Here is a 23,009-nt window from a genome sequence, read left to right as displayed (position 1 = left end):
CACTGTATCTCAGACTCCAACAAAACGCACATAAAATTTCCTTTGAAGCTGTGGACATTTTTTTTTCAGACAGGAAACAATCCAGGACAGAACTTGATTAAGAAGCTGAATTTGAATATTCAAGAAGCTGACCAGATGAATTTTGTGGCACTCATGGTGGGGCACAGGAACACTGGTGAGAAATGGGCCTTTCCTTGAGAGCACTTGTTAAGGATGCCAACCGTAAGGACCTCACTTTACAGCCTCAGAGCAAGTGCTAGGACAGTACAGCAGTCTGCACCGCCCGGAATCTCAGTTCTTGCTCCTCCCACTGCCGCGGAGCACCTGCACTCTAAATGGTGTGTGTTGGTGCTGAGGTCACGCTTACCCTCCACAGGCTGAGCACGCACAGGGCACAGCCCTAGCATCTACCTGGATACGTACTGCCCTGCCCCTTGCTCTCCTATGCTTTCAGTCTGTGTGTCCACCCCCACCCCAAGTTCCAAGACTCCTGTAGTGCATGTCTCCTCTTCCTCATTCCCCAGCACAGATTACTTGCTTCTGTCCACTTAGGAGAGCATCTGTTCTCATGGGCTGTGAGCTCTGCCTCCGGCATTGTCAGCCTGTGAATACAAACATCCAAAAGCAGTCCTTTTTTGCAACATGCACATACAAACTGCACAAACTCATTCAAAATGCTTAGTACTTAAAAAAAAAAACCCATGTGGCTCAAGCGTGAAATGGTGATGGTCACACTATTCTGCCAGCAGATGGCAATCAAAACAAAGAAACATGATTACTGATGATAAATAATTCCACGTGAAATCAGGTGCATTTTACTCAGGGGAGCAATGAAGTTGTCAGCAACCACAAGAGGGTAGATGGCAGAGGATGAGGTGAGCCAAGGACAGGCCAAAACAAGCTGCCCACATTAGAAAAAGCAGAGCACAGAATGATGTCACTTCTGCCTCTTCCTCTTGCATGAATTCCTAGGAAGATTTTATAAAAAACCCCCAAACATCCTTCTATACATCTGGAGATGGTAAACAATTGCAGTTCAAGCCTCCACAGGAGATGTGGTCCTCATGATGTCCTGCACACGGGAAAAGAAATAGAGGTCTGACAGAGGCTGATTCCTTGCACGTGTGGGGCAGCAGCTGCAGTGCATGCACAGAAGCAGGTGAGCAATTTCCAGGTGTAACAGGAGTTAGGCTTCGGTAGTAGGAGCTGTAGAAAAGCCTAGTGAGGAGAAGTGAGTCAAGGAAGAAAAAGGGACGGCAGCTCCCATAGTGAAGATAGCTGAGAAAATAAAAAACATTGGTAATAAAATGAAAATTTGAAAACCCCAGCATTCATCCCTTGTTTCATGATGAGTCAGTAAAGGCACGAGAGGAAAATTTAGCCACAGTATATAAAAACATCTCAGTGTGAAATGAGATAGAATATACACAGGGTTCAACAGCCTTAATACAATCCATTGAAAAAACACATAGGAGTCCAGTTCTTGTGGTTCACACATCCCTAGAACTCATTTTCCTCTAAGGTGAGCCACTGCTAGGATGGGGACAGAGCACGTGTGCAGCAAGAAAGGAAGAGCTATCACAGCAGCTAGCTGCTGTAAGTTGACAGTTTCTGGTTCTGCTTTGCTGGAGGTCAGTTTCCACAAGAAGTCTAGTGAATCCATTACTTTAGAAGCTTCAGAAGACCAGAGAAAGATGAAATCTTGGAACTGTTGACAAGAGGGAAGTCTTTGAGTCAAATACTGCTCTAATGCCTTCTAGGAATGCTATTGGCAGCATTTTTGAACTTTATGAGACTGACAGAACTAGGCTAGCAAGGATCAGGAGAGGAGCAGACCCTGCAGGAGTACCAAACTCAAACACTATGGAACACTCAGTTTCACAGCACACACAGCAACATCCCTGCAATGGCAAGCCAAGGCTTGTAATTTAAATTGGCTTCCTGAGCAAGCTGGATCAGCTGTTTCTTCAGGTTTCTTCTGGCACATTAGAAGTGTGCTGGACAATTGCATGTTGTCAGGGTGGGAGGGCACTGACAATCCCATCTCCTGCTAAGTACTTGTGCTGTCCTGCTCCTCACCAGAGCCATGAAACATGCTGTGCCGTTCACCAATTAATAATGGCTGAGTCTGCCAGCACCATTCTATACCAGAAAACTTCACAGCCATTATTTTGTGTGTACCCAGAGCTTTGATTGGGAGCTGAAACCACTCCAGGAGAACAGCCAGCAGCTTTACAGATTAAAGGAGATGAGGAGTTCCTTCTGAGTTTTTACTAAGAAGGATCCTTTTTAGATCAAATCTTCACTTGCCTACGTGCTCCATTTTCCCTTCTTTAGAAAAAATCTACCAGAAGTCCTTCTCTTACCCTCATAAGAGAGGCAATTCTGGGGCAGGGCAAATCATATCCTCTCCAACATTACAGTAACCAGGTCAGGTGTCTACAATTGCAGACTTGAAAGGCTTCGATTGCTACAGGCTGCTCTGCACACTACATTATACAGTGTTTCTGCTGCCTTCTGCTGCCCTATTCAATCTGTTTTGTGTGCTTTGTTTGATATTGAATTTCTAGCCATGCTATTTATTTGTAATACATTCTGCTTATCTGGTGTAATTACTGATGTTTGCTAGCTTGACTTTTCAGGATTTCTATCTGCTGTGTTCTCCCAACTCGAGTCTTTCTAAATACACGTCAGAGTAGCCAGAGGCCTTGCATATGGCAAAGAAAGATGCATTTGACTAACATGATCCTCCTTTGCTGCAGTGAAGGACCAGAAGTAGGTATCAATAAGTTTTTCAGCATCTTTGCATGTTAGGAATAAGCTGACTAACAGCAAAAGTGGTAGCATGTTCTGTACATGATACAAGGAGATCTTTTAGCATCTTGGCACTGAGTAATCTATCATATATTCTTGTAAATCTATCAGATTATTCAAACTAGTAAGCAGAATATGAAAAACATTATCCAGTAGCAATGCCCTTTACCTAAGAAAATTCAGTTTGCTTGCTAGCACTTCTCTTTCTTTCCCCATGCAATTCCAGCCATCATTCTTGTGTCATGTTTGTCCATCTCCTCCCTGCTTTTCACCCTTCTCCTTGGGGATCCCCAGTGGTAATCCTATACTTTTGTGCTTTTAACTTTTTAATAAACTTTCTCAATGTCACAGAGTGGCTTGTTCCCACCTATGAAAGATCCTGCTTCCTTATTCTTGTAGAGTATGGAGTCAAAAGATGCTTTCTGGGTACCTTGTCAGGACACTCCCAGCAGAAGCTCACCCTTTGCCATGCCACGTTCCCTCAGATTCCTGCCATCTGCAGTCCTTCATCATAAGATGTGTCCCCCACCATCCCTACAGGTTGCTCATATTCCTCTCTCCTGCCTCAGTCATGTCCACGTGCTCCTGCTCTCTTCCCTTTGGTTACTGATACACACTTTGGCCAGAGTTTCCCTTGGGCAATGGAAAAGCACTGCACCAGATCCTGTGCAAGAACCCCCCTCAGCTCAGCTCAGCTCAGCTCAGCACTTAGAAAATGCAGCTGCCAAACCCCAGGGCACACTGCAGCAATGCCTCTTCAACAGAAGAGACACTTCTGAAGAGCCACTTAGCTCCTAACAGGTTCAGTCAACCTGAACACAATAATGAGAACCATTTCTCTAACATTTGCACATCGCTCTGGAAGACACAGTGGAAATGGTTTGGATGTTCAGGCCATTTCTCCCTTGGTAAAGAAGGAAATACACAAAGTTACTTTGTTTGTTTTAATTGATCACTGGTTAAATTGTAATACATTTCAAAGCAAAATATTCTGTTCAAGGACATTGTACCAAACATTAAATCTACTTTTAAACAAGGCTTAATTTGACTATTTTACCTTATATACATACAGGTATATCATTTCACTAGTAGCAAAATTACACAGTACACTGCATTTCCCGAAAGATGGCAAAAACAGGAATTGTCTGTTCTGTCCTTCCACACACTCCAAATCAGAAAAAAACACAGGTATTGAAAGTACAATCACAACTACGGGTAAATACAATAAGGACCTCAGAGCAAGCCAAGATCTTATGAGAGATGACAATCACTTCTAGAAATCTACATTGCAAATATACAGTACATTCCACTAAAGAGTTTTGGGAGTTCCCACAATGCCTCTTAATCCCCTTTTGGTAATAAAAGCTTCTATGACAACACATCCTTCATAAAAAGTACTGAATTAGTATTTTTGGAGCATATATCGTAAGCTTAATGCAGTCTAAACTGCAGTCCACAATTAGCTCACCCAAAGAGAAAGTAAGCAAGCATTGCAAGATTCATCAGGTTCAGAAGCAGAGCTCAGCTCCTCATCATTGGGCTTCTGGGTGCGAGTGCTGCTCTGCACCAGGGACAGGCTCAAAGGGTGGGAAATGATACATTCCTTTTACAGCTTTTGCAGGTCAATCACCTGCAAGTTCTTGACAGAAAATGTCAACTGAGTCATACAAGATTAATTTGACCTTATTTACAAAGCAGCCATTACATTGCAATTGTTAGACAATTAAGGACACAGCTAAGGAGCAACAAGGTTTCCACATTTACACTATCCCTGAAAACACTTCTGTGAGCAGCAGAGTGCAGCGGCCCAGCAAGTATGTAAACACACTGCGATTGCTGGGGAAACTGCAGTCTGGCTTCAGGAAGTGGAATGGTGCACAGAACCCAGCAGCCCCAAAGGCCTGATGAGATTTCTGTTACGCTCAAACTCCGCTTTGGTTTGTGCAAAATATTCATCTTGTGCAGGTAGCTTTCACAAATGAACTGTTGCTCTGTGCTTGGCAAGACAAAAAGGGAGGAACTGTCCAGAATTACCAGGAACATGGAGGTAAACAACGCATTTTTCATGAGCATTAGTTACCCTCACAACACCAAGGACTCTTCCACTGTTCCAAGGAAATGTACTTCATCAGCACTTTCAGAGGTTTTCTGTTTATTACTTGCTGAAGAAGCTACCACTGATTAGCAAAATAGCTGAGCTTGACCCAACTAACAAAGCTGAGGACCTTTTCCTTCCAGGCTTTATGTCTAACTAACCACTAATGCTCTTTGCTGCTCCTAAGGAACTCTGACAGAACTTGGAAACAAGCATGCCTGAGGTTGAAGATACCAGTTGATTTCCTCTGGTTAGAAAACATCACTTGCCTCTATTAGGCAGACTCCAGCCACACACTCTCTTAACACCAATTCTTCACAGATCTCTGTTTTAAAAGTTATGTTACTGGACTCCCCAGATCTAACAGCAATGTAACACAAGCCATGTAACTAAAAAATAATGGAAGCCTGCCCAAACACTTTTTAAATCTGCTTTATGGAAATTGGGCGGGGGGGGAGGGGTGGGGGTGGGGAAAGCTAGGGACTTGGTACTCCCACCTGTCACAGTCAGTTGGCAATGTTCTAAAAGGGCTGGAAAGCAAGCTGCAAATCAGGTTCTCTCTACTAATCTACACCTGTTTTTAGCAGAGGTAGGTAGCAATAAGTCTATGGAGGGAGAATTAGAAAGCAGTATTTGAGATGTACTTTAGAGCCCTGGTGGTTTTTCTCTACTCTGCCTTTAATCTATCTATCTAGGGCTGTTTTCCTTTTTTTTTCTTGCAATAACCATCTCTGCCTACTTACTTTTGGAAAGTGATCCTGGTAGGCTGCAAACAATATATGACATTAGTCAGGTGTTGTTACCAGACAGAGGGAACTATCAGAATGGGCCAGCAGGCCCCACGACTTGCTGCAAGAGTCAAGGAGGTGCTTCATAAGAGAACCTCAAGTGCCATACACAAAGCCTGGTAGGCAGTGTATTAACCTGCTTGGAAACACCCTGTGACCTCATCTTCAAGCTTCATAGCCAGCAGAAGCAGATATAAAGTTCAGCTTTCAGGGCATAGCTTCAACACTTCAAAACTTAACTATGCAATGAACAATTAATATGAATGGAAAACCAACATTTTAACCAGAGAGAGAATCCAGCCAAGCCTCTGATTAATCATGTTTTTCTGAAGCCTGTTCTAAAAGCTTTTCAGTTTGTGGACACTAAGGATACAGCTACAGGGAAATGTGTGTGTCATGATCTTAGTGCCCTCACAGTCCATGCAGCAGGCAGTTAATGACCAAGTACAAAGCAAAAGGTTGAAAAGCCCTCATTCCCAGATTTTCTACCCTTTTTTATTACTGTTTTAAGATTAATCCATACAACTGCTGGATGTTTTTCTTCCAAATGACCCTCTCCTATAAAACATTAAGATTCAATACACATTTATATGAAATATACTTTAACTTCCCTCTTCCCAGGTTCTTGTACCTAATATATGTCTTACACTAAGAAACACCTTTAGTGGTCCTCATGCTGCTTTGTGTTGCACAGAAAACAAAACTTCAGTTTATTATGTTCATATTCACCACTTGAAATTTTTTTTAATTTCCAAATTACAGTTTGCTTACAGAACCTTAGTGAAATCCCCATTGTTTGCACATTCTTGTATGTAACACAGACAAATGACACAGTTACAAAAAATAAAACCAAAATCAAAACACCCTACCCAAAATAGTTTAATTGTCAAGATTTATCAGTTTACCATACCAAGCCTCTCCCAGATTCTTAGCAGCAAATTTAAATTATGTAGAAAGGAGTACAACAGAGAAATCAGCCAGTTCCCCCACTGAGAACCAGAGCTGACTAAGCCATAAAATAAGCTGAGCGGCTCTGTCAACCCAACTGAAGTTCCAGAAATTATCTAATGGCTGTTGGAAGAATCCATAGCCAAACTTCTTGATTTTCTGTAATTTTTAAAAGAGAGAGCTAATTTCAAAAGGTCTTCAGTTCCAAGTAAAATTCCTGCACTCATGTTTTCCCTGCTAACTTAAAATTACATTTGATGTTCTTCTTTGATGTTTCAAGAAAATTTTGCAAGCAAGAGTAGAGAAATTTACAAAAGATTAATGTAGACATCATCCAGAAAATGCTACCAAATATACAAAGCAGAGGAAGATGTTTTCCTCACAATTTTCATGTTTACATTTTTTAAACACATATTTCAAGGAAAGAGCAATTAAAAATGTATGCCTCAAAATTAAGTTGCCTGTATGCACTGAATGAACATGGATTTTTAAAGCAGTCCTTCCTTATTCTAAGCAGCCCCCTTAGAAATGCATTATCTCACAACTGTAATATAGCACTATAGTCAAAGTCATTATATATATATATCTCTATGCATCTTTTTAAACCTATTACTAGACAGCATTTGCCCTAGAACTGTAAAGAGGTCTCCCATAAACCTATCCTACCAGCAGAAGCCTTTAATTTCCATGGTTGCAGAACACATACACAAAGAATTAATGAAGTGTCCAAAGGAAAAAAGATCAACTCTTACTTATAAACAGACAGCAAGTTACATACATTTATGAAGAAATCTACTGAGATTTAAGACTGCTTCAAAGCAGTAACTGAAATACAACAGCAGCTATGAATAATATATAACCTTCCTGATCCATAACTGATCCTAGCTTCACCTTAAAAAAAAATCACAGCAGCTGAATATATATGCAAATATACACAATCAAAACCTTTGATCAGAGGTTAATAAGTAACTGTGTTATATCAGAGCTAGAGACTAGACATGGCAAATGTTCAGCAGTCTCTAACCCACCAGCTCTCGGGCTGGCGCAGCAGTGGAAAATCTCATCCAACACACCTTCCAGGTGGAATTAGAATCTCATGTTTCCTGTTCAGATATTGCTAAGCTGAACAGTTACCTCTGCTAATAATACAGCTTCCCTCTCAGTTAAGCATGCAAAATGTATAAAAAGGCAAGTGATCAAAATATCCCCTTGAATGCCCAACTGTCAGGTATCAAGAGACTGCTGCTGAAGATTTAATATCCCAGCACTAATTTTCAACATTTTCAAACTTGATATGAAAATTGCATTTTGTTATTACACAGAGTATAACAGTCATTGGTCATTTGCATCATCCACCCCAGCACTAGTGAAAAAGTACCTTCCAAACAGGGATGAGAAAACATGGCAAGTTTTGTTACCAAGTTGTGTCTCTACTCACCTCACACTAAGCAGTGCATGTTAATAGGTGAGCAGAAATTCAACAGTCTACCAAGACACACCATGTTTTCACATGCACTGATGCCATGCATATCTCAAAAACACAAAAGTTTCAAACACACAGCAAAATGTTTGTTAAAGCACTTTAAATGCTCACCAGATGATAATGAGTGATTCAATACTCAGACAAATCAAAGCAAAAGGTTCTTGCTTACACTTCAAGTTTCAGTTACATTGTTTCTACCAGAGTATTTGAAGTGCAATGAAAGGAACATTCCACTGAATTCAGAAGCAAGAGACGCCACTTAAAGAACTAGGAAAATAAGCACAGGTCAGAGTACTGCAATAAATAAACAAAACAGCAGGAACAGGCAGACCTCAGAGTCAAAATTTCTTTTTAGGTTCATGATATGTTAAAAACAAAAAAGCCCACCAACCAACAAAAACAACAAAAACAATCAAGAACAACCCTGTCTGACTTTCCCACAGGTGGTGTCATTTTGGCTAAACAACTGTTACTCTATTGTAAAGAACACAGATATTACCAGAAAACATTATTTACAGAATGATTATCAGATTGATTATATAAAATACAGATGAAAATATACACCCTTAGTTTTGAGATAAGCCAAGCAAATTCACTGCTGCTAACTAAAGCACTTTGAAGAAGGCGACAGGCACCAAATATCAAGATTGAATCACAAAACTACTCAAAGTAACAGACAAATTTGAGATGGTAGAGGTACAGCAAAGATCAATTAAGTTGGAATGATTTATAATAATACTAGCCTATCACTAATTACTTAACTTCATTAAAATTCTATTTTTCTTATACAAAACTGAAGAGAAACCTTTACTCCCAAACTGTGATTTCTACAGGTACTCAGCAGCTTTTTTCTTAACGCATCTATGTAATGCTTTGTACTCTACGTCTTATAAAATACATCCCCACATTTAAGTGCATGACTAGAAACTGTGCTGAAATCGTGGAAAAGCGCTTCATAAACCTCAGGCGCAATGAAGTCACAACAATGCTCAGCTCCAGTTTCTGGAAGCAGTTCTGTGAAAGGTGAAATTTCAGAAAAGGGACTTTGATCCCTGGTTTTCGAACTCTGACCATGCATCATTCAATTCCATGAAGATCATTTTGGCATATTGCTCGTAGGGTTGTCCTGTGGCCTGGAAACAAAGAGAACGTACCATATAAGCATAAAAATATTAGAAATTAGGTCATTTAGAAAAGATCCCATCCCTTTGATATTTACTGTCTTATTCAAGAGCTAGAGACTGCTCTGTGAATATAATTTTACAGACAAAGAACTCTCTCCAACCTTATCCAAAGCTTGCCATGAGTATTTTAAACAAATCCAAATCCTTGGTTTCATTACTTTATTTTCAAGCTTTCTGTACAATTCCTAAGTAATTGAAATTTAGCTAAAAACAATTTTCAAAGCTGTTCTTTTCATAGATAGTTTCAGTTACTATTGCTTACTAATCAAATTAAGTCATTTTTTGGAATTGCTTTGTTGTGGACACAAGACAACATAGAATTTAGACTACTTCTTACTAAATGCAAGCCTGAAAATTCAAAGCAGGTATATCCAATGCTTCTCTATCTAAAGCAAGAGTTCAGAACAAGAAGCTGCCTTGAGACATTGGGATGCATTAAATATTTTTTAAAAGACAGCTGCAATGTAATATTCATTATGTATTTTTCATCTGATAATTTGTTGTAAGCTTACTTTTTTGAGTAAAAATGGTTTAGTAAATGAGGTTCATCAGGTTTTTATTACTAGTTTTGCTGTGGCAGTCTCTGAGTCTCCATACTAGCTCTGAAAGACCTGAGGTACCAGCTCACACAAATGAAACAGATTCCACTAATCAGCTTTAAATCTGCCATCTGTCAGTCAGAACCCTGCATGACTGACTTTGGTGCTCATTACAAACCTCATGTGATCTTTCATTTATTAACACTCCTCTGTTGAATTCTGTGCTGTGTCAGGATGACAAGAATAATTCTGTGCTACCTGAATGCAGTTGGACACCACATTCAGAAGACAATGGAAGCACAGCGAAGAACATCTAGGCTGCTGATTGGGAAGGCATTTGCCAGTAAGCAGTATGGTGTGGGAAAAGCAGTTTGTATTCCTCCTATAATAAATGAGATCAGAGGAACACACTCACCTTATCAGGGTGAACCACAAGCACTGCTCTCCTGTAATACTTCTTGACTTGTTCAGGAGTTACTAAATCTGCCATGCTGACCGGTTTCCACTTACTTTCCCCTTCCCAAAGCACTGTATGAAGAGTGGATATTAATGCTCTGATATTCCTCTCCTTTCCTTCAATCCATTCAAGAATCTGGGAAAATAAGAATATACAGAACTGAATGCAGCACTGTAAGCATTCTCAGCCTCTACAGACATAATCTTCACGCTCTGCAAATCTGTATGATTACAACTCAAGTACAGTTTCCTACTGCACTCACTCCCCAAACTCAATTGTCTTAGCCACCCAAAAGTGGCATTTTTCATCTACTTCTAGGGAATAGCTCATTGTTACTAGTTTATTACAGAAATTCAGTCATTGCAGAAATTACACAGATAGTTACATGTTACAAACTCCTGTAAAATTAATGTCAAGAAAAATGTCAGGAGTAATTAAAAACATCTGTTACAGTTAGATATTACATTAATCTTGTCCCTGTCAGGGCACTCACACAAATATTACTTGATTTTTACAAAAGTGTAATTCTGTTTTAAAACTTCTATTGTACGGGCCTTGTACAAAAGATCCCATCTATTAATAATTCGTGTTTACTTAAGCAACCTACAGAGTTGGCAGACTAAAGTGCTCTCTGAGATATCCCCAAAGTCAGAATAACTTTTCAGACTTTTAACAGCAATATTCAAGCCATAATATGGGGATACAGTGTTTTCACTGAACATTTACTATTACCAATGAAGAAGGTAGCTAAACATCTGTACTTATTTCCATTTGTGGTGATTTAAGTTAAAAGGTGCCCACGCAAGCTATGCACTCTCTCTTCAGGAAGGACACTTTGTGAAAACAAATTTCAGCATCCCTTTAAAGTTTGTTTACAAACTTTTCTAAAGCACCATAAAGACTAAAAAACTGGAAGTGTATTAATATGTGAAGTTATCAATGACTAACGGGTCAAAAAATCTGAACAGCAAGGAACACCTCCCAAAGTAGTTAAACAGCCTATCTCCAGAATTGCACCTTCTAGTAATTTCTTAGGACAGCAGCAGCACTTGTTAATCAGGAAATGAAAGTACATGGTCACTCTGAAGACAGCTATTCTCACAGGCCTCATTTTTAAAGTGTATTTTTGTATGATCAGCTAAATCCATTCATTCTAAACCATGACCCTTTAGTTTCTCTGTTAGTCATGGTAACCTTCTGCTCTGTTATCAGCAGCTCTAAGCATAAGATCAGATTTCCACTTCAACCAAAATCACTGTTAAACAAACCTTGAGTTTCAAGGGGTCCATATCTTTAGACATCTCTTGTTTTCTCATCTCAGCAATTGTCTTTGGTCCCTTTTTATCAGATTTCGCTGAGAATCCTTGATTAGATAAGAGATCCTCAAAGTCATTTTCTGAAACTTTTGGCTTTTGACCTATAAAAAGAGAAAAACATTAAATTAAAAGTTTCACAGGAGAATACATTAACAGGGGAAATGTATTTCCCTTAGAGACACCTGGATGGCATTTATCACTACCACAATAAATATCCTTCAGTGACGCCAAAAGCAACAAAACTAAGAAGGACAGAAATAAAAGGGATAAATAATTAACAAACTTTCAGTCCAGCAGAGCTGACAACCTCACATGCTAAGCTCTGACTAAATACTTGCATGTCCTCCTTTTTTAAAAAATTGACTAGATTTATAGAGTACACATCTATCCATGATTTTGGAAATGGCTCCACTTTTCCACCATAAGTTAGCTCCAAATGCTATGCATTTGTTTTTCAAGTCCTGCTTGAAAGCAATTTTTCAAGCAACCCTATACTCAATACTATCGTTGAAAGTATGTAGTCAATATCTAAGCATGTTGAAACTTATCCAGCATAATGAAGGGATAAAATAGCAATATGAATATTTACTACAGAATCAACAAATTTCAGAGAACAGTAGAATAACTGAGCTCTGAAGAGGCCTCTGGCTCTATCTATTACAATCCCCACTCAAAGAGGGGACAACCAGGTACATTTCTTAGGTCCTTGTCCAGGTGAGGTTCATCTGTTTTTAAGGGAAAGGAATTACGTTTGTCCTGTTTCAGCATTTCATCATGCCAAATTGATTCTTTTGCCTTATCCTACAGACTTTCCCATGTTTCAACCTATGCCCACTGCCTCTCCATCCTGAAACCTCTGTCCAGATATGGACCAACCGACTACGTCCAATTTAAAGAAGTAACTGGTATTTACTTATATGCCGGTTTAAGGGAGGCATAATCCTAATTCCAACATACCAGAAAATAAAATTTTTCAAGAAAGATCAAACAGAAGAGGCCAAGCCTATCCCTACAACTCCATGTTTGCCTACTCAGTTGGAACATGTTAAAGGACTGTAAAATTCCATCTGGTCCTGTCCCTGTGTCTCTTTCAGACACAAGAATTTTCAGTGATTTTCACCTCAGTCTTTCTCAAGACAAACTACTGCTCTTCAGCTAGGGAAAACACTGTATCCCCTTACCTTTTCCCCTTACCTTTGCATCACAAACAGGCTGACATGGAGGAACATTATCAACCATCTCACCCTGGATGAATCAAATTTACCTTTCTAAACTCACTGACAAAAAACCAAGTACCCATGTGGGTGACTTACTTATAGCTTTCAGATTTTATCCCTAAACTCACATATACTTGCTCCATCTTCACCTTGTCTGTTATGTACTGGGATGGCTTTGGAAAGGCATACCAAATTAGCCAAATATTTTTCTGTTTCTTACTAGACACAACTTAAATGTAAATAAAAATATGAAGGTAGAAGACCTTCTGCAGGTAACAGCACATCCAACTAACTTCACATGGGATATTATAAATAATACACATTCAGAAAACTTACCAAAGCTTGGGGCTCTGACTCCTCTTTCTTCTCGTCCTCCAATAACACTCATGTTTACTGTGTAGTTGGGCTTAGCTGTTGTGCTGGACTTAGTTTGGGATTGCCATGAAGTACTTGGTGGTTTGGGGGATTTCTGCCACTGATTTCCCAGCTTCTGAGATGAAGCAGTCTTCTGACTAAATCCATTACCCAAGAGTCCACCAGTGGATGAACCTAACAATAAATACTAAGTTAGTTGCTCAGTTCAATGCTGTCACCTGTTTAATAATGTTTAATACAAGTAAGACTTTGGTCTTGACATATAACCACATAGCTCACAGCAATATCACCATTCAAGAGAAAATGTACCAGGAAATTGTGGGTAAAATCAACATTAACAAGTAACTTGGATGGCAGGAGGCTTTACTGAAAGTCTTCTCTTACAACTCAAGGACTCAACTATCGGTTTTAGCAAAAACATGCACCCTTATCTGAAGGGTCAGGCATGTGTCAGGCCAGGAGAAAATTTGGCTGTGGCAGTAGTTCTGCCTCCCACTTCACTATATTTCTGCTAAAATGCAGTGCATAATAAATAACTAATTACAAAAAATGGTAACAGACTTAGAATATTTTCAAATGAATGCTTACAAAGTCTCTAGTCATTCCTTGCAGTATTGTTTAAGGAAGATGAGAAGATTAATCTACAGCAGAATTCACAGGGAATATACTGCACATGAGTAAGAAAAGCACTGCAGTCTGCAGGAGATACTGTAATCTCTGCAATTCTCCTGTGGCATAGGCCAGGATTGTCTGGGGATACACAGCAATGTAAACTTGATTTGCTCTTTCAAAAATGGCTCCTCACACTTCTGCTCTCCTGATACCTCCCTTTTGTAGTGGCTGCTCATACTTCTAACTGGCAGAAGAGGATGTCTCCCCAGGGCCACGTACAAGATACAATGCTATATCTTGAAATACCACACCTGATAAAAAACCCAGTATTGCAATACAACACCTAATAAAATCTAGGAATGCACTGTTTTTTCATTAAATCACTCAACTGCAGTCAACTCAGTTTTCAGTCATTGATAACTTGTGAAATTTACAGAAAAAACATTTGCTACTAGTCAGAGCAAACAACCGTGCACACTGAAAAATTATCTCTTTCACCTATTCTTTCAAAGCATTCTATACTCTATTCTATTATTGCAGTTTTCAAGGCCAGCAAATTCTTCCTGTAAGACAAGTCAATGCCTCACTGTTCACAGAAACCTTTCAACACCGCTCCTACTTTCTGATAGAAGATCTTTCCTAAAGAAGAGCGTGGTAACACCAACCACCACAGAACACTAGTGGTATCCTACCAGTATACTAACACACCTATAAACTACTTTTAGCAACTTTTTCTTTTAGATTTATATAGCATATAAATATTTAAGCAGCTTGCACTCTCACAGATTTTTTTTTATTCAGAATAACGTCTTGTATGTGGAAGCCAAAGAACTCAACAAAGAAAAATACAACAGAGTGTGGTATTCCAGTTGTATTCCAAAACTGAATTCCAGTTCTTGTAATGCCTTGAAAACTCATTTCAAGCCTAAAAACATTAACTAGGACAGTGACATCTGGCTACTTCTGAATTTAGTCATTTTTCCTATTGAAAGCTAACTGAAAGAATAATGACATGACCTAAGTCCTGCTAAAATTAGTTTGATTTCTTTCATCAGATTCAATGTGGGCTACACCTACATCTTAAAGTTAAAGATAAATTTACTTTTTTTACTGTCACACTATCTGTATATTTAACAACCGTATTAAAATTAATTATTAAACTAGAAAATTTTTGAAATTTCTTTACTGAAAGTAGCCTCATTGGTACTGCTTCAACACCAGAATTTTCCATTGCTTATGTCCAAGCATTATCAAGAAGTCAAACACTGCATGTTGCCTGGTGCTTCTAGAAGAATTCCACTGGTACTCAATTCAATACACTGTGCTAACTGCCAAGGCAACAGGGTAAAACCTCCATCAGCTCCAAGCTAAGGGAAAAGCACATTTGAGCAATTCAGCGACACTAGGCTATTCTGAATCGTTCCTTGTACTCTGGGCAGGTGGTCACATTTGTTATGGCAGTGTGGGTTCTGAAATACAAGGACCTCAGCTCTTTTGTGAACACTCTAGGGCTAATTCCTGAATTTCAGGCCTGTAAGACACCCTGGAACAAGAGTTACTTTGCAATGTGTCTTATCTTCCAGAACTCTTTGAGCCCTCCACTGAAAACTCACAGATATTCATAATGCTTTTGGTACTGGTATGCAATGTATGGGCTTGATTTGTGCCTACCTTACAAACACGACAGATGTGAGTAGCAGAGCTATGAAAGTCTCCTGAATTCAAAGGGAAGTCCTGAATTAACCGTCAATTTGGAACTAAAAACTTAAACTAATTTAATTCCGCTTCCCTTTTAAATCCTTCAGGAATAGTATTAATCAATGTTAGGTAAGAAACCTCATGCTCAGTTACTGAATCAGCAACTCCTGGTTTCTCTTACCATCTCAACTAGATTCTGAAGCGTTAATAATTTTTACTGTTCTTGTATCACAGCTGTAAATATCTGCTGAAATATTATTCAGGATGTTTCAAAAAATATCTGGAAGATTCAATCTTTTCTTGTTACTCACCAGCTTCCAGCAAATACCTCAAGGTGGTCATTAACAATTTAAAGGAAACACTTTCTTTTATAGGCTGTCAGTAACATTGACTGATACAAGAAGCAAATCAAACAGTAGAGGCACTAAAAAGAGTCTCTCAAAAGCAGGATCTTACCTGGAAGACCAGATCCCAGACTGGCAAGATCAGCAAAAGGATCAAAGTTCTGGGCTTTTGTCTGGCTGAAAGACAAGCCTGAAGATGCACTGGACTGGCTTCCGGTGGTAAAAGCTTGGCCTGTATAATAAGAAGACACATCACGTACCTAGTTTGTTTGGAAATTGAGAGAAAGAATAGAAGTAGTATCTCCACAACTCATAAAAACCTCCTCAACATTCTACTTCACAACATCTTCTCCCATTACAAGAATCACCATTAATTATAGAGAACCGAAAGAATTTAATTCCTATGTCTTGAAATTAAATCTGAAAAACTACTCAAGTGCCTTACTACAGGAGCATTTAAGCAGTAAAACAAAAATGCATAAAGACATGTTCAGCAGTTTCAGGTGATTACTGACCCAATCTGGAGTCTTTTCTCTAATAGAAAAATTACATTCCATAATACCTTCACAAACAGGCTTCAGCTGTGGTGATGCTACATTGCTGGTTGTTGAGGAATCTGCCCAAGAATCCCATCCACTTAAGAGATCTGGGTGGCTTGTAGATGATGATATTTTAGGTGGCTCTGGTGTCAAATTGCCTACAGAAGGAAAAAGAAATGTTTTCATATTTAAGAAAACCATCATAATAATATACGTGTTTACCAATACCAACAGAATGTGTACCACATTGTCAGCTACAAAGCTTGCCTGGATTTCTCAGTAGGAGTTGTGCAGTATTAATCGGGACTCAGAAGGGTTGTACCACTGGCATTCCTTCATTTCTATTTTAAAACACCCCACGCACTTCATAGATAAGGTATTTTCATGCACAGGCAATGCTATGAATTTAACAGCTTAGGTCTCCTGACCAAAAGGACTGGCTCAGGTACAGATCTAAGGCATACTGCTGTTCCTGACAACACAGCCACTAAGCAGAAAGCAGCAGTGCTCCATGAAAGGTGCTTTTTATCACTCAGCAGTCTGGGTGCTACACAGGAGAAGCCAGGTCACTTCAGACTGCAGGTTTGCCTGAACCAGGCCTCTTGTGACAAAGGAGCCTCTTGGCCTGCTAATACACACTTTGACATGAAACACACAAATGAATGCACACAATTGAAGAGCAGGGTACAGGAAGAGTAATTTTTTTTCTGGGAAAAGTTTAAGAATCTCTAGCTCCACAGATAAAAAACCACTTTTCTATACACCATGACATCTAAATGAAAAAGTCATATTTAAAAGCACACAAGGGTGCTGCCACTAGCTCCTGGAAAATGTCATATTCCATCTAAAGGTGTAACTGCCATCCCTGACACTTTCCCACCTACTCACACGAACTGTGAGGTGAGCCATCCTCAGAACGAGATATGCTATGCACAGAAAACTCAAAACTGTATGCCAGCTATGAGCATTCTCCTTGAGAACAACTTGTAGAAACCCACAGTGAAGCAAGGACAGCTTTTGAAAGTAACCCCTACTTTAATGCTGTAAGTGTCAGTGCTACAGGGAGAGGGATATTTCAGTAAAGCCAACACATTTAATGGTGCTCCAAGATATTTCACAGACATAGGGTTTAGAAAGTTAACCCAACAATCCTTACAAAAGCAGTACCATTTTGGAGACTCTGAAAGTCTCAGCTACAACATCACAGCCTTTCACTTGTCTCAACTTCTCAGCTTTATATTCTAAATATTCGTATCAAATCCTCTGAATTAAAGAAATAATTAGAAGCCAATTAAATACCCCTATAGTACCTCAATCTACTAACAGCATTTATAATTAGACATTACAGCTGCAAAGTGAACACATCAAATAGTGTGCAACAAATATCTGCTGAAAGACTGTATGTCATCAGTATACTCTGCTGCATGTAATGGAAAATATCATAATATAATGCAAGAACTACCCACCATTTCCAGCCCTTTCCCCAGACCCAAGCTTCATCTCCCTGCCTCTGAAATCATGGGAAGAAACAGTCTCAATACTCAGGATCCCCAGCTATCCACTAAACAGCAGTGTCACTGGCTGTAAACCAGCACCTATTCATCATCTTAGAATTTTGGTGCATCATATTCCTCCCTCAATAGTTATGGGGGCCTTTAATTAACACCAATATTAAATTTTAGGACTGAAATTATTTTTTTCTACAATCTCTGCTATTTAAAGTCTTTTTACAGTAGAATAAGAAAATTAGCAACATCATATGAAAAAAACTATTATGAAAACAAGTTGCAAGAAATAAGAATAAATTGCATTTGAAGGACTGAGAACATACTATGAGAATGAGCTGTTTTATAACAGTTGGCTTAAGAGCAGTCAAGTTCATCACCTCCCCCACCCTGAACTAAGCAGGAAGTAGCCTACTGCTATGTACAGCAGTAAATTCACTATTAATAGTAAAAGCTCATGTGCAACCACTACGCTTATCAGAACAATCTGCAACAATGCAACGTACAATATACTGAGCAAATAACCCATTCCTCCTGAAACTGTTTGTTCTTACACTATCTTCTTTTTATTTCTACAATGTGGGCACTATGTCAGATTTTAACATCAAGAAAAAGTGCTATCAACACCATACTTTGACTTCTACATATTCTGAAGAGGTATTACGAGACCATACTGAATCCCTATTTTTATAAATGGCACACTGGAGTTCATACAGACACATTAAGATAAAGGAGCAGAATACCTAAAGAAATGGTATAAATGAACTATAGCTTGATACTCCAAAAATGGAAGCAATTAAGATCATGAGCATACAGATCCAAGCCTGGTTGTCTCAAGTTTTTTAATACGCATATTGATAATCCCTAGCTATACAGCAATGAACCACTGGAGGTCAGGGCAAAGAACTGTGTTCTTTACTAACACTGCTCAAACCAAGATAAGATGCAAGAATAAGTTGGTGGTAATCAGATCACACTTTCCAGCTTCCCAAAATAAGAGACCTGCATTTTACTACACACAACATCACATAAGGTTTTCTTTATTTAACTTGTCATGTCTACAGGAAATCCTTTAATCACAGACAACAGGATTTTCTGTGAACCAAGACGCTGGTTTAGTATGATGCAAGGTTTTTTTAACCTTGTCTAAAGCCTGTCTGAGAACTCAAGTTCACAGAAACTAACTTCTCCTCAGGAGAAAACTACACTGATCACTCAGGTTTCTTTTGATGACCTTCCAAATCTCCTGCTGTCTTGAGGGAAATACATTCTCGACTCAATTTGCATTACAGATGATCTGCTACTTAAAAAATCCAGAAGAAAATGAAGGTACCTTGTTAATAAACAGCTGTTTAGCAGCAACAGCACATTTTCGTATTACAGGAAAGAATGCCTTAAGAGACCAGATATTGTGTAAGAACTACGTTTCATTTTAAAACTGCTATGATTTTAAATTTCAAGCCAACATCTGAGAAATACAAGGTTAAAATTCTATGTCTCGAACTTGTGTTCAATGAAACGTCTTTTCTCTTGATAACTATAGCAGTTTAGTAATCATTTACTAACAAATAAAGCTTATCTATCACTAAAATTTGATTCTAGACACTTAAAACTGCTCCAAGAGTAGTCATCAAATCTCATTGCTGCAGCTTATTTTGAATGGTCACTGCCATTACTACTACTTTATTTTTAGTTACATTTCTCTTCTCCCTTTAAAGACCTCATGTTTTCACTGTCTTCTGCTCACTTAACACAGTTCTTCCAAACCTGTTATTTGAGAACATATTCTTATTTGCCCTTTTCTCTCCAGTTACTAGTGATCCTGTCCTTTCAGGACTCAAAAATTCACATTAAGAGCAACATAACTATTAATATTCCTAACTTACTTGATAAAATTGATACCTGTAACTGAATAGACTGCTAAAGATTCAAATACATACATCATTTCAGCTAAACACACATCTAAGCTCTCATTTGAAGGATAAATGTAAATGAGCATGAAATGTTACCCCAGTTTCTTCACTTCCATATGTTTTTTAAAGAATGCATAGCAATAAAGAAATATTGGGAAATCAATGTAGAACAATAGGCTGAAGAGAAAATGGCTACATGTTAAGTATCTTTTCCTATGTTGACAGAAAGCTTCAGAAATTACATTAAAATAGCAGGTATCCTAATACACTTACCAGCGTGCAAGATATCAAGTAAAATCAGAAGGAGTAAGCATAAAATATTAGGCATTAAAGTCAGATGTAAAAATATTCCTTTTTTTTCTGTACTTGCTCAAATGTTATTAACAGCTGAATATTGATGATGTCCTCCTCAAGGCTGCAGATAAACATTTAGTGAACTGAAATGAATATTTTATTTTTCCTAGTTTAATACATAAAAGGGTTTTCAGTCTCCTCTCTGATATGAGAGTTCTGGTACTATTAAACTTGGAGAAAAGAACTGGGAACATTCTTATAAATGTGTAAAAATACTTAATGTAAAGAAACAAAAAAAATAAAATACTGAAATGGACTCTCCTCTGTGTTGCCCAGTGGACGAGGCAAAAGGGCATAACTGCAACACAGGGAATTCCATTAAAAAATACTTTCCACTAAGATTTCTCCAGCCCTGACAGAGGTTGCCCTGAGAGCTGTTGAGTCTATAGCACTGGAAATACTAAGAAACTTAAAGGACACGGTCCTGAACAGCCCACTTTACTTGATGCTGCTTTGAGCACATCAGCTAGAGAATCTCCAGAGGTGCTGCCTCTTAAGTGAGCTAGATTTTGGCTGAGATCATAAAATATGCTGAGTTAAAAGGGAACCACAAGGATCACAGAGTCCAGCTCCTGGCTCTGCACAGGACAGGCCCAAGAATCACATCATGTGCCTGAGACTGTTTTCCAAAGGCTTCTGGAACTCTTGTCAGGCTGGTGACCACTTCCCACTGTTTCAGTGCCCAGCCAGCCTCTGGGAGAAAAACCTTTTCCTGATATCAAACCTAAACCTCCCCTAACACAGCTACAGGCCATTTCCTCGGGTCCTGTCACTGGTCACCACAGAGATCAGATCAACACAGGACCCTCTTCTCCTCGAGGAAGTTGTTGACTGCAATGGGATCTCCTCCAGGCTGAACAGACCAAGTGACCTCAAGCTGTTCCTCATATAGCTTCCCCTTAAGGCCCTTCACCATACTCATGGCCCTTCTTTGGACACTAATGGCTTAATGTATTGGCTCCTTTTTAGTTTGTAGTAACCAGAACTGTCCCCAGCACTCGAGGTGAGGCTGCCCAGTGCAAAGCAGAGCGGGACAATCCCCTCCCTTGCCTGGCTGGTGATGCTGTGCCTGATGCACCCAGTTGGCCCCCCTGGCTGCCAAAGCACTGCTGACTCATTCAGCTTGCCTTCGCGCAGGTGCCCCAGGTCCCTTTCCATGGTGCTCCTCCCCAGTATCTCATCCCCCAGTCTGTCTGTATCCAGGCTGCCCCATCCCAGGAGCAGAATCTGGTGGAGATAATGCTTCACTGATCAGTATTGATCAAACCCTCTACTGAGCAAAAAATTTATGTTCAGTAACCTCACACAGGGACAGCAATAGTGGCATAAGAACTGGCAACTATACAAGTACACAACTGAAACATACTGTTACTCTCTACGGGACAGAACAAAAACATTGCAAAGGAGGCAGCAAGAGGAATCTCCTCAGCAGAATCAGCTGTAATATAAAGATTAATAATATGATAGGGCCATCAGCTGGGTAGCCTTTTATTTCAAAGAGGAAGCCCTTCTTTCAGCCAGACAAATAATGCATTTCTTACTGTCCAGTTTATCTGTAGCTAACATCCAGACTGCATCACTCAGATGTAGGGTCAACTAGAGCAGCTGTTAAATGAAGAGGGGCAAGTCAATGATGTATGCAGTAAGCTCTGAGAAGAAATCACGCTGGATTCAGGAAAAGGTGCATGATACCACCATTCCTGGCTATCTGCACGTTCTAAGTAAGTGTCTGCATGAGAAGAGGCCTGAGCTTCTCTGCTGGACACAGCCAGCTCAACAGACTCACCACAAGCCACACCTGAGCCTCCCAAGCTAAATGTCTTTGGGAAATCATGTTTTCCCAAAAATCTGCACAGCAGCTGTAAGAGAAGGGACAGATGTGACAGAAACCACCCTGCAGACATTAAGGTTTGTGGAGAAGGAATGGGAGAAGGTGCTCCAGCTGCCAGAGCAGAGATTGCCCGACAACACATGTGAAAGACCACAGTAGAACAAATATTCCCACTGCAGCCTGTGTAGGATCCTACACAGGTAGACAAGTCCTCGAGGAAGCCACAGCTTAGGGAGAGCAGCCCACACAGCAGCAAGTCCTGGCAGGACCTGCAGCACCTGCAAGAACCACATCCCTCTAGCAATCCCTTCCTAAAGGACTATATCCTACAAAGACCTCTTAAAAGATTGTATCCCGTTGGAAGCACCTATGCAGAAAGAGGGGAAATGATAGAGCAGCAGAGAAGAGCCCTTACAGACTGATCACAACTCACATCCCTATGGAGAGAACCCACATTTTTCTTTTGAAGTCAGATTTTCAAAAGCTTTAACACTAGTAGCATTACCACTCCACCATTTCTGCAAATGTCTGTTTCTCCTTAAAGAATGATGGGAAGAGACTGAACATACCACAAAGATTTTTTTGTTTAAAGATTAATAGATTTTAAAATAAATCCATGAGGAATATGCTTCACCAAGAATATATCAGAGAAATGAAACAAATAAGATTAGAGTATTACATAAGGTACTTTGTAAGTATATTACCAGCATACATTCAGGTCAGGAAGGTGCAAGCTAGCCTCAGCCTGCACTTTAAGAACTGGCTATATTATAATTTGACTCACTCGTTTCTCTTCCAAGCTTTCCAGAAAATCTGTAAAATCTGAATACAGTCAACACAGTGTACCATCATCTATAAAGTAAGTTTTTGTGTACCCTCAGTTATTAGATCATTGAGAGGAAACTCCAACTCCTAACACTTGGTTAGCAATATTAGAAATCTTGTTACATCATAAATAACAGCATGACTTTATATAGGAAACACTTGCTTCTTGGTG

At 39.4% G+C, this 23,009-nt stretch overlaps 1 protein-coding gene across 2 annotated transcripts in view; it reads right to left on the bottom strand.

Moving 5' to 3' along the window:
- Positions 1 to 3,744: 3,744 nt before the first annotated feature.
- GAK (cyclin G associated kinase) overlaps positions 3,745 to 23,009 on the bottom strand; it is a 66,219-nt gene continuing 46,954 nt past the window's right edge. For both annotated transcript variants that reach the window (XM_015653549.3, XM_015653550.1), the window contains exons 23-28: positions 16,433 to 16,567; positions 15,983 to 16,102; positions 13,178 to 13,390; positions 11,577 to 11,725; positions 10,267 to 10,443; positions 3,745 to 9,261 (exon numbers count right to left, since the gene is read on the bottom strand). In XM_015653549.3, the coding sequence (XP_015509035.1) occupies positions 9,160 to 9,261; positions 10,267 to 10,443; positions 11,577 to 11,725; positions 13,178 to 13,390; positions 15,983 to 16,102; positions 16,433 to 16,567 (896 nt within the window). In that variant the 3' untranslated portion in view covers positions 3,745 to 9,159. The remainder of the gene's footprint in view (positions 9,262 to 10,266; positions 10,444 to 11,576; positions 11,726 to 13,177; positions 13,391 to 15,982; positions 16,103 to 16,432; positions 16,568 to 23,009) is intronic.

The sequence above is a fragment of the Parus major genome, chromosome Z (assembly GCF_001522545.3).
Source record: "Parus major isolate Abel chromosome Z, Parus_major1.1, whole genome shotgun sequence".
NCBI classification, from domain to species: domain Eukaryota; kingdom Metazoa; phylum Chordata; class Aves; order Passeriformes; family Paridae; genus Parus; species Parus major.
This window is presented reverse-complemented; position numbering and strand designations above follow the sequence as displayed.